This window comes from Thamnophis elegans, chromosome 6 (assembly GCF_009769535.1).
Source record: "Thamnophis elegans isolate rThaEle1 chromosome 6, rThaEle1.pri, whole genome shotgun sequence".
NCBI lineage: Eukaryota > Metazoa > Chordata > Lepidosauria > Squamata > Colubridae > Thamnophis > Thamnophis elegans.
Window position 1 is genome coordinate 26,201,014 of NC_045546.1, and position 13,145 is coordinate 26,214,158.

A 13,145-nucleotide genomic window follows, 5' to 3' on the forward strand; every position below is an offset into this window, starting at 1 on the left:
CACACCAGTGGTAGTTTTCAATTTTTTTTAGAACCTCTTCTGTAGGTGTGGCCTGCTTTGTGGAGTGGCTTGCCAGCCATGTGACTGGGTGGGTGTGGCCAACTTGTAAAATGTGGTGAAACTCACTTAATAATTCTCTTGCTTAGCAACCAAAATGTTGGCTCAGAAACTTCAGGGGTGTTCAAACTTGACAGCTTTAAGACTTGTGGACTTCGACTCCCAGAATTCCTCTTCTCACTCTTCATCTTGATGATATGCAGACGGGCAAAGGGAGGGAGCTGGAACTGGTTCTGAATGGCACTGTAGATTTGTGGAACCTCTTCTATAGAACTGGCAGGAACCCACCCCTGGACCACTCCTGGAATACTACAACCAGTTCTGGTCACCACAATATATATATATATGGAAAGAGTGCAAAGAACAACAAAGATGATTATGGAGTTGGAGGCTAAAACATATGAAGAACAGTTGCAGAAATTAGGTATGTATACTAAAAAGAAAAACTAGGGGTGACGTGATAGCAGTGTTCCAATATTTGAGGGGCTAACACAAAGAAGAGTTAACTTATTTTTCAAAGGAGCAGAAGGCAATGGATGGAAACTAATGAAGGAGAGAAGCACTCTAGAACTAAGGAGAAATTTCCTGACAATGAGAACAAACAACCAATGGAACAGCTTGCCTTCAAAAGTTGTGGGTGTGCCATCACTGGAAGCTTTTAAGGAGAGGCTGGGCAGTCATTTGTCTGCAATGGTATAGTGTCTCCTGCTTGAGCACGGGGGTTGGACTAGAAGACCTCCAAGGCCCCTACTAACTCTGATGATGCTCTATCTTCCATGTATACATAGAATAAATAACCCTTGAATAGTTCTCCAGTTTATCAGAAACTCTCCTTTAAATCACAGTACATTTAATTAATATCTAACATTAATGCTTCATAAACTTTTTTTGCATATATAAAAGATTAATATTGAAGAGGTTAACAGAAGTTTGGCAGGGAAGAGAGACGAGCAAGAGAGAGAGAGAGAGAGAAACCTAAAACTCTGTGTTTAAGTAACCAGGGACAAAAGGTAATGTCCTAAAAAGTTGTTGACGAAAAAGGGTATGTTGTGAGAGACACTATTCTGTGAGTAATCTGAATAATTGCTTCCTAAAAATAGGAGCAATAAATGGCAGCCAGTATCCAAGGAGCAAGCTCACAACAAAAATAAGCAGGGAAGGGTAATTGCAGTCTACCAGTGCAGAGAGGAGGGGGGTGTCTCAGTGTTTAAACATTTTTTACTCTCAGTAAACAATGTAAATTTAGCTAATCTGAGAAGGATACAAAAAGAAATAAACTCTTGCCTGCTTAAACAGAGGTTAATAGACCACAAGGATGGATGTATGGGTGGATGGATGGATGGATGGATGGATGGAAAGAGACAGAGACAGAGACAGACAACTATACAAGCGAGTATTCATAACTAGCTTTCAAGAAGGCAAAAAGAAATCACAATAGTAGTGATTCACTATTATAAAGAACAAAAACAAATGTATATTAGCCAGATCTGCCAGCTCATGCAGATTATTGGCTGATACAAACATGGATTGAGGGTGTAACAAAAGTATTTCCAATTCGGATTAAATCCATTGTTAATTGCCACCTCCTGCTAATCTCTGTGGGAACTAATGATATTGCTGACAACAGCTACAACATATATCATTTGAAAGTCTAGTAAGTTCTAGAATCATGATGTTTTAATTTATTTTTGCAAACCATAGAACAGCTTTGCTGAGATAATATATAATACTACAGATGACTGATTGACTTAAAAAATGTTATAGATGAGATATTTGGTTTCTGAAATCAAGGTCTGAATTACACAGCTCATTAGTAGACTGCTGGTAAAAATATATTTGGCACTTATTAAGCATGGTGAGCTGGATCAGAAGGGCTTAAACTGAATTTGTGAAGTTGGAGTCAAAAATTCTGAAGAATAAACCTTGGATACAAGACTGCAGATAGGAAGAAAATGGAAATATCGTTATAATAACAAATTTCTGAACCACATACTGAAAGATCATAAGGTTCATTGGCTGTGGTTTTGCGCCCTCCTAATCTTTGGAGTATGGAAAATAAAGGTGAACATGAACTGTTGGTACAAGAACACAAACATGATTTAAAGACAAAACAGAATCGCATTTCACCGTTGAATATAAGTAACAGCAAACATTTATAGCAAGAGAGTTGTTCCAATGTCTCCTGTAATCTGAGTCTAGAAATCAAATCAAAGGTGGATTTGAAGCCTATGAACATTACAAATTCATGTTTATGAATTTTTATCACATTTTTCCACAAATGGCCTGGTCCAGAGTTGCCTGACTCAAATATCTTCTTGTTGCTCACTCTATCAAACCACTCTAATAATTTCCAAGTCTTGTACAGGGCTTATTGATAATACCTAGTAACATATTTGGTGTATAACTAGATCAGTTTGTCCATTTTTTTTAAAAAAAAGGGACTGGAAAATGGAATATTACATGCTCACCTATTTATAGATATTAACAACCATAAGCTCTATATGTTCAAAAAGAAATAGAAAAGTTGGGAGCACACCATTTAATATTAAGCTCAAGAGGTATAAACTCTCAAATGATTCTTTCCCTGTATTTTGACAGTATTGTGAAGTTAGTAGTTTCTGAGTAACTAGGAAGCAATGGAATATTTAAAATGGCTCCATTGAGAGTGGAGCCAATGACTGTGTTAGAACAAGGAGATAGAAAACAAATAAGCTCCTCAGAATTCTTCTCTGGAGCAAGGAGATGATCTGGGATTGCTCAGAAGTGCTCTGTACTATGGAGCTCATCAGGAGACTGTAAGTCAATGGTCTGCTACATATTTTAGAGCCATGGGAGCCAAAGGAACGCCATCTTTGCCCAGACTGTAGTTTGGAGCCTTCAAAAGAACATTTTGTTTGCATACTTTCTTTCTTAATCACTGCTTGAAATAGCTTATTAGTGAAATTTTGTATATTAGGAATCTTAAAAAAAAAGCAATTTCATTATACTAGATAAATTTCCTTCTATCTTTGGTGAAATAAATGTATGTAAATTTAAGGAATTTTAAAAAATTCTTATTTTGGAATAAACAGCAAAAGTATGCTTAAAACATTGGTTTTGGAAAGTTATAAACAGAATAAAGTGCCTTATTTTTGAGAAATAGTATCTCAAAATTAATTACAAGATACATTCATGTGGTTTGTTTAAAATTCTATAAAAAATAGATGAAGATTTTGAAACTAAGTGTAAGAAATCTTCCCATGTGAAAATGTTGAGTAGGAAAAAAAAACATTAGAAGGAATTCTGAATTTGAACACTTTAATCAGAAAAATACTAAAGATACTAAAGATTATTGTTAAAGGAAAAGAGACTAATATACAATGAAGCAAAATATGGAAGAATTTATGGAAATAATGCAATCAGAAGTTATTTTTAAGGTTACCTATTATAAAAATGTGGAATTAAAAATGCTAATTTACAATTATATAAAAAAAGACACAGCAATGGATTTAAAAATGAAACTGGCTGATGTCCTAGTAATTAAAAGGGACATATAATCAGAAGAATGATGTGAATGTCTTTCTTACCTTACAGAAAATGTGTTAAACAAATGAAAAGATTTTTTGAGAAGTGAAAAAAATCAACTGAGATATTTTAAACAGATTAAATATCAAGATTCTTAAAAACAAAAGGAAAGAATGTAAAATTGGCTTATTTGATCAAGGTTAAAATATATGTGTTGCTGTTTTTGTAGCTCTTAGTAGACTTCTGCTTACTAGGATTGAATGACATTTATTAGTTTATGAATAAGAGTTAAAATATAGGAACAGATTTTTTTGTGGGAACATCAGAGAAAATGAAAAGTTATTGAAATTGTTTCTACTTGTCCAGTTGAAAGGTAAAGTCATTTCACTATACAACTTTATTTTTCCTACATTTGTATTAGTTTATCTCTGTATCTGTAAACTTTTATTAAAATATTATTTTTAAAATGCGGTTAGTGCTTTATGAAAGTAGAACTGAATCTAGCAGGACATCTGGATAAGACATAGATTCTGATATACAATGCAGTACAGTTAACTGCAAAAATGTAGCAGAAACATGACTCCTAAACAGCAGCTGATAACTTGATTTATCAAAGTATCTGAATCATTTTAGACTGCTTCTAATGGGTACTAGAAAGCCATAGAATTTTTCCATCTAGCACCTATGATTTGACCTTGCAAAATCTCTGTTTTTTTAATCCTTGCCAGTATTTTAAACTGTTTTTGCCCCTGCAGAAAAAATATTAATGTACAGGGATGCCCACTACTTAGTTTTATTACTTGTAACCCTTACACATTCACAGTTAAACCCTTATTTTGATTTAATTAATGAAATTCAGGCTTTGCTATGAAAGTGTTAATAGATCCTGCAAAAAGTAGACTACTAAATTGCTAAAATATTGGAGACAGATTAATTGCCTCTTAGGATATGAAAAGAAATTAGGGAATTATTAGCGAAATCCTTAAGAAAGGTTCATCATTAGTTTTTCACCAAACTGGAAGAAAAATCTAAATTCAGTCTTGAAACTCTAATCTGAATTGGATGAAAAGGTGGAGGAAGTTCTTAACAAACATGTAGATGGGTACAAAAGTGGGTACAGTAACTATCTTAGAAAACAAATACAATTTAAAACATCCTTGCTATGCAAAACAAAATAACTAAATAAAATTTAACGTAATCAGATGTAACGCTCTTGACTTAAGGAACAAAATAACCACAGTATAGGAAAATGGCTATCTAGCTTGCTAATAGTTTTTGTGAAAAAGATTTTGGAATGCCAAATGCTTAGAAACTGAGTATTGTGAAAAAGGACAAATGAAATATTAGATTAAATAAAAAGAATACTTTTTCCAAATCCCAGAAAATAATGCTGCCACTTCGTTTTGCTTTGGTCATTCCATAGAATAGATTCAGAGAAAAACATGAGGATGATTAATGACTAGAATCAAAGTTCCAAGAAAAAAAATGTAAAAATCTGAAATGTTAAACCTTGAAAAGAGAAGCTTTAAACCAATGATAACTTTATTTACTTGTTCAGGAATGATAACTGACAAAAAATATCCATCAATGTCCACTGATTAAATATATGAGTTTAGATAGAATTTGGTTTACAAGATCTATACAAATCAGAAATAAAGATATTGCATGCTTTTGCTTTGCCATGAGATTTTTTTTTACAAAATCAGGTAAGTAGCCAGATAAATATAACAGCTTAATGAAACCAACAATTGGGCAAAAAAATTGCCATTAAAACCTGTGAAGGTTCCACCTGTTTTAAAATATACAACTAGACAAACAAAAATCTTATATCAACTTAGAAATAAGTTGCTACTTCTACTGTTTAAAACTTTATTCTCAACTGCTTTATGTAAGCAGTTTAGAAATTGCATATGCAATAAGAAAAATCTGCAAATAACTTCTGTAAAACCAAAATAGGAGAGGCTTCTGTTGTGTTCTGAGCATGCGCTGACTAAGAGTTTAAGCGGGAAGCGCTCGACAGCTGATTGGCTGATCGTTTGACAGCTCCTGTATAAATAGGGAGCTGTCCAAACGAGCAGCGCGCGTTCCTATCTAAGCCGGTTCTGAAATGTTAGCTTGTACTTTAAGGGAATAAACTTGTTAGCCTTTTATTCCTGTCTCCGCCTCAGTTCTTCTGGCTACCCACAGGTCCTTGGTACACACCACTGGCGACGAGGGTGGGATCGCCAAACTGAGGTGCGAGAAGCTGAAGTCACTTACTGCTGAAGTCACTCGCTGAGTCACTAGAACCGCACTTAATTCTACCGCGACGAGACGTCGCTGGCTCTGACAGGAATGGCCATGTTAAATTTCGCGCCATTCAACTATGGAGCTGAGACATGGGAGTCTTACACGGCTCGGTTTGAATGTTTTTTGGTCGCACACGACCTCACCGAGCTGACGGACGAGCGAAAATGCGCGTTTTTCCTGTCCGTGTGTGGCTCAGACGTTTTCCACACAGCCAGCGCTCTCACAGCTCCTGAGCCCATCAAGGCCGTTCCGTGGCCTGTGCTGATGGCAAAGCTGACGAGCCATTATGCTCCGTCCCCGTCCAAAATAGCCCGCCGGCACGCGTTCCATCAGCGCAGCCAAGCTGAGGGGGAGTCCGTGAGCGCATACGTTGCTGCCCTACGATTGGCCGCCCTCCACTGCGAGTTCCGGGATTTGGATGAAGCTCTCCTCGACCGCCTTGTGTGTGGCCTCCGAGACCTCAAGCTACAGAAGCGGCTACTAACAAAAACAGATCTGTCGTTCCAAACCGCATTTGACGAAGTTCGGGCTTCTGAGATGGCTGCTGCTTCCCTAGCCACCATCGCGAAGGCCCGGTCCGCCAATACCGCGCAGGCTGCCAATGCCTTTAACACGGTGACCGGTCAGCCAGACTCGGAAAGTGAAGATTCCAATGCTGAAACCTTTAATGAGGACATTAACCGCCTTGATGAGGCGAACAGAAAGAGCTGGCAACGGCAGAGGGGCAAACCTAAATCTGCATGTAGTGGGTGCGGAGGCAACCACGAAAGAGCTGAGTGCAGATTCAGGCAAGCCCTCTGCCAGCAGTGTGGCAGGAAGGGCCACATCGCTCGGGTGTGCCGAGCAGCGCAGCCCATGTCCTCTTCCGAGTCCCAAGCCGAGCGGTCGTGGCAATATCGAACCCGGACAGAGGACCCCAAGAAAGCCAAAATTGACTGCCATGCCATTCTCCGAAACTCTCAACAGGGTCTCTCTTGCCACCAACTTCAAAAGAAAATCCAACTGACGGTTACGTTAGAAGGGAAGCCCTGCGTGATGGAGCTCGACACCGGCTCCGCAACGTCCATAGTGTCGTGGAGCACAATCAAACGCCTCTTGCCGCAGCTTTCCAAACGTCAGCTACAAGACTGTCATCTCACATTAAGAGACTATCAGGGCAACCTGATTCCAATAATTGGCACCCGTAAAGTCAGAGTGCAGTTCAAGGGGTTTGACGGCCGGCTACCCCTCATCATAGTCGAGGGACGGCTGCCCAGCCTTCTTGGTCTTGACTGGTTCCAGTCCCTAGGGTTGCAGATCAGCGGAATCCACCACCTCAGCGCAACTGCACTCGATTGCCTGGTTAACGAGTTTCCAGCTGTATTTGACGGCACCCTAGGCAAGTACACAGGCACACCAGTTTCTTTTAACCTCGACCCGTCAGTCCAGCCGGTGCGAATGAAGCCTCGCCGAGTGCCCATCGCACTCAAACCAAAAGTGGACGCTGAATTAGACAGACTGGTGGCTCAAGGCGTTTTGGAGCCAGTGGACCATGCCCTGTGGGAAACACCCATTGTGTTACCCATCAAGCCAGATGGCAGCGTAAGGATTTGCGCTGACTACCGCTGCTCCATCAACCGTGCCTTGCCGTCCAACGCATACCCGGTGCCAGTGGTTCAACATTTACTGCACACCTTGGGCGAGGGGACTGTTTTCGCGAAGCTCGACCTCGCCAAAGCTTATCAACATCTGGTGGTGGATGATGAGGCAGCGGAAGCCCAGACAATCATCACACACCGGGGTGCTTTCCGTTGCCGCAGATTGCAGTTTGGGGTCAGCATTGCCCCAAGACTGTTCCAGAGTTTGATGGAGCGGTTGCTCCAAGGACTCCGAGGCGTCGTCCCCTATTTTGACGACGTCCTCGTGTCAGCCACCTCCATGGACGAACTCATGGCCCGTTTGCGCTTGGTTCTCCAACGATTCCAACAAGTGGGACTGAAGGTTAAGAGAGACAAGTGCCAGGTTGCGGTATCCCAGATAGAATTCCTTGGTTTCCTTATCGATGGCAGTGGCATCCACCCCATGGCTGCCTAAACCAAAGCCATCGTGGAGGCCCCTGCTCCAACTAATAGAGCTGAATTACAGGCCTTTTTAGGCCTACTTAATTTTTACGCTATCTTCCTTCCCCACAAGGCAACGGTCGCTGAGCCACTTCATCGCCTCCTAGACTCGGGTGCCCCCTGGGTGTGGGGCCGCCGAGAGGCCTCTGCGTTCCTAGCTGTCAAACACCTGCTCATCTCTAACGATGTCCTAGTGCAGTACAGCGAACACTTGCCCCTCGTGCTCGCTTGCGACGCTTCACCCTATGGGGTGGGCGCCGTTCTCTGTCACCAGCTACCCAGTGGGGCAGAGGTGCCAGTCGCCTATTTTTCCCGCACGCTCTCTGCCTCTGAACGCAACTACGCGCAAATTGACAAAGAGGCGCTAGCCATTGTGGCCGGGGTGCGCCGGTTCCATCACTATTTGTATGGCCGCCCCTTCCAAATTGTCACTGATCATAAGCCCCTACTGGGTTTGCTGGCAGGAGATCGGCCTGCCCCACAGGTCCTATCTCCACGCATGACTCGTTGGTTTGTGTTCCTGGCTTCATAAGACTATCAATTACACCACCGACCAGGGAAGCAGATCGCTCATGCCAACGCACTCAGCCGTTGCCCCCTGCCAGAAGCTGATGAGGATCCTGCTGCTGTGGCCCCAGTGTTCCTTATCGACGACCTCAACCTTCCAATCTCTGCCGCCGACATCGCCCGGTCGTCCGCAAGGGATCAGGTAATATCCCGAGTGCTAGATTGGGCTAGGTGAGGGTGGCCGAAAGACCCCGTAGACCCCATTTTCCTGCCCTTCAAAGCTCGCCTGGCGGAGCTCTCCGTCCAACGCGGCTGTTTACTATGGGGCCATAGAGTAGTCGTGCCGGCCTCACTGAGGACTACTGTCCTGCGGCAGCTGCATTACGCACATCCCGGAATTGTCCGGATGAAAGCCCTAGGCAGAAGCTACGTCTGGTGGCCCAAGCTTGACCAAGACATAGCCGACCATGTCGCCGGGTGCTCGCAATGCCAGAGCGCCCAAGCGTTGCCGCCAAAAGCCGAGCCGCATACATGGGAGCCCCCATCCACTCCCTGGTCCCGGGTTCATATTGATTTCGCAGGCCCCATTCAGGGCCGTATGCTGTTCATTGCTGTGGACGCCTTCTCGAAATGGGTCGAGGTCGTCCACATGTCCTCCTGTTCGGTTGCGAACAACCCTTGACCGTTTGCACCCTGCCTATTCAACCCCAATACCTCTGGATTCCCAGGGGGGGTCTCGCTCCTTCGTCCAGGGCGAGGCAGTGTACGCCCGGAATTATGGAGGGCATCCCTTGTGGCTACCGGGCGTAATAACTGACCAGACTGGGCCCTGCTCCTACAGGGTCAGGCTCCTCGACGGCAGAGTCTGGAAACGACACTGCGACCAGTTGCGGAGCAGGCGCCAACCACCAACAAGCCAGCAGCCGTCAACCGACCTACCCATTCTGACAGCTCCGACGGACAACGAAGGGCCCAGAAACGAGGAGGCCAACGGAGGACAAGCAGCAGGAGCCCAAAACCGAAGCGGCGACTTACTTGGTGGGCCAGCTCCGTCCTTCGCTCTTCAACGGCCCGGGCGATCTCCGTCCTCCGATGCAGAATCCTCGGGCGAACAATCAGAGCCTCCAAGCGGTGCAGAAGGGCCTAGGGCATCCGGCCGTATCAGGCGGCGTCCAGCATACTTACAAGACTACGCCTGCGCAAACTTAGGGGGGAGGAGTGTTGTGTTCTGAGCATGCGCTGACTAAGAGTTTAAGCGGGAAGCGCTCGACAGCTGATTGGCTGATCGTTTGACGATCAAACGAGCAGCGCGCGTTCCTATCTAAGCCAGTTCTGAAATGTTAGCTTGTACTTTAAGGGAATAAACTTGTTAGCCTTTTATTCCTGTCTCCGCCTCAGTTCTTCTGGCTACCCACAGGTCCTTGGTACACACCAGCTTCCTTGTTAAATGTAATTATAGAAACTGCCATACACCCGGGATCTGAATTCTTTATGTTTAAAAAAGAGGAAGGTAACACAGGGTGTTAAAAAATAGCTATCATGGAAGAATCAACTATTCACAAAATTAATAATGGTGGTTTCAATCATTCACCAGAAGACAAAGTGCTTCCTTCCTGATCCCTCAAATTATTAATTTGTGTTTGTGTGTGTAAGCAAGAGAGCATTTTTCCATACAAAGCATTCACAGCATTTTCATTTCCGAACAGTTTCCATGGGAATTATTTTGAAAATAATAAAGTTGAAAGCCAGAGCTTACTTGTGTGGCTGCTACCCATCTATTTATTCTTTTGAAGAAGGAGAGAATCAGGTGGGACAGGAAACTGAGCCAGTGTTAGACGTGTTCATAAGTATCATTTTATGTGGAAAAACTCCTGGCACTATGACTCATTTGCTGCTGTTTCTTCCAATATAGAACAAAACAAGGCCCCAAAGGGTAGAGGAGCTGTACATGTAATACTCATTACTATACCATCATTTCTCTTATATCTGTTATAAGCACATAAATGTTCTCATCAATGTGGCTAAAACAATACCTTCCATATAAAGGCATAAAGGTTCAGCAAGCCTAGGAACCCTTAGGTGTGTTGAACCTTCTCCCATGTGAAGGAATATTAAAAAAAAACAAAATGGAGTATGACACTCAGTAACCCCAAAAGATTGCTGTTCTGAGGCAAAAGGAGCGATGAAAAGGAGAATCATAAAAGAGATCATGAGCAGAAGAATGAACAATTTACACAGGAACATTGCATCCCTTGCTTAGAAACTGACCTTCCACAAGTTGGTCTAAAGTGGTGATCTTCTTTGCTCCATCAATAGTGTAGATGGTTCTCACCCCCTGGGGCAGATTGACGTTATCAGACAAAGTTCGGGTCAGGTCAGCCAGCAAGGCTTCATAAGATCTAAAGCGATCAGGAGATATGGCATATACAATCCCTTTGAAATATCGGTCCCCATTGCGATAGAAACTGACTTTTTTGGCTTTCTTCTCAGAGCTGAGGGTTTGTAGGGTGCGGGTTCGATAGAAACTGCAATGGGCACTATGAGTCGGGCTAGGAAGCCCATTCACCCGTGACCCCCGGCTGTACCGCTGTGCTTTGTCACGCTCATCAAAGTGTTCCAGCTCCATATCTCTCCCAAAGGACATTTTTAGAGTTAATCTGCAAAAGGGGGGAAAGAACAAAGGAGAAGCTTATCAATACAGCTATAATGAAATAATTGCTTTATTAACATAGGATAGCAAGGACTTTTCTATAGCCACAGAATCTGTCCAATTCTTTTAAGAACGCTAGCTAAGAAAACCAGTGGCCAACATTAACTACTTTAGTTTTTGGATGATCTTTTTTTTTCTCCATATATGAGATAAAGGCAACAATTTTCTTTTTTAAATAAGCTATTTTCCTCCCTCCATACAACCTAATCTTTTCTCCATTACCTTTTATATTAGCATCTGAGATTATTAAATAGGATTTAATAATAAAACCTAATTGAAGGATATAAATTCCTCATTCTGTTGAGCTAAAGACTTATCCAGCTAATGTTATCTTGTAACATAATCGATGCAGATTTAATTCCAGTGATGCAGTGACTGGGTTTTTTTAAGGTAATTATTTGGTTAGTAGGAATATTATATAGGATGTCACTTTTTTGGACTTCAAAGTAAACTTTCATAACCAAAAAAATGAAAGTTGCTACAGCCAATTGCGCTCTACAGGGGGCTACCCTTGAAAAGCGTTCGGAGACAACAGCTAGTCCAGAATGTAGCCGCGCGAGCGATACTAAATGTACCAAGGTACACCCATGTTACACCTATCCTCCGCGAGCTGCACTGGCTACCAATTGGTCTCCAGACTCAATTCAAGGTGTTGGTTATTACCTTTAAAGCCCTACATGGCTTAGGACCAGCGTACCTGCGAGACCGCCTACTGCCACATACCTCCCAACAGCCGATAAGATCCCACAGATTGGGCCTCCTTCGGATGCGGTCAGCCAGTCAGTGTCAGCTGGCGGCCCCCCAGAGAAGAGCCTTCTCTGTGGCAACTCCGACCCTTTGGAATCAGCTAGCCCCAGAGGTCCGGACCCTGCCCACTCTCATGGCCTTCAGGAAAGCCGTTAATAGCAATAGCAATTGCAATAGCAATAGCAGTTAGACTTATATACCGCTTCATAGGGCTTTCAGCCCTCACTAAGCGGTTTACAGAGTCAGCATATCGCTCCCACAGTCTGGGTCCTCATTTCACCCACCTCGGAAGGATGGAAGGCTGTGTCAACCTTGAGCCGGTGAGATTAGAACCGCTGAACTGCAGATAACAGTCAGCTGAAGTGGCCTGCAGTACTGCACCCTAACCACTGTGCCACCTCGGCTCAGTGTTAAAACCTGGCTGTTCCAGCAGGCCTGGGGCTGTTGACCTTATTGCTAAGGTCCAGCCCCGACTAGAACGAATGTGTGTTGTGAATTTTAAAATTATTTTTTTATTTTTATTTTTATTTTTTCTTCTCTTTGTAAGCCGCCCGGAGTCCTTCGGGATTGGGCGGCCTATAAATTTAATTAATAATAATAATAATAATAATAATAATAATAATAATAATAATAATAATGAAAAAAATTGCAAGATACCAGGACTTAAAAATTGAAATTCAACGACTATGGCACAAACCAGCAGTGATAATTCCAGTGGTAATTGGCACACTGGGTGCTATTCCAAAAGCACTGGAATTACATTTAAAACAGTTAAAAATTGACAAAATCACCATCAGTCAAATGCAAAAAGCCTCACTGCTTGGATCTGCACGCATATTACGAAAATACGTTACGACGTCCTAGGCCCCTGGGTGGGGCCCGACTAGTAACCAATGCCAAATCCTGCGAAACAACTGGCCGCTGTGATACAATTGTATAATAATAATAATAATAACAATCATCATCATCATCATCATCACTGTTGTCAGTTAAGTCTTGTGTAGCAAAACATTAGTGCAGAGGTCTTCAAACTTGGCAACTTTAAGACTTGTGGACTTCAACTCCCAGAATTCAGGTGACTGGAGAATTCTGGGAGTTGAAGTCCACAAGTCTTAAAGTTGTCAAGTTTGAAGATCTCTGAATTAAGGTTAGCAACGAGCCAACACCAGCAAGAGAGCAAAAAGGTTAGGACCATTTTGAGGACTCTCAAAATTTCCCAGTCAGCATGGCTG

At 42.7% G+C, this 13,145-nt stretch overlaps 1 protein-coding gene across 3 annotated transcripts in view; it reads right to left on the reverse strand.

Annotated features, from left to right (window-relative positions):
• DCLK1 (doublecortin like kinase 1) overlaps positions 1 to 11,100 on the reverse strand; it is a 169,706-nt gene extending 158,606 nt beyond the window's left edge. For all 3 annotated transcript variants that reach the window (XM_032220086.1, XM_032220085.1, XM_032220087.1), the window contains exon 1: positions 10,725 to 11,100. In XM_032220086.1, the coding sequence (XP_032075977.1) occupies positions 10,725 to 11,100 (376 nt within the window). The remainder of the gene's footprint in view (positions 1 to 10,724) is intronic.
• Positions 11,101 to 13,145: the final 2,045 nt, after the last annotated feature.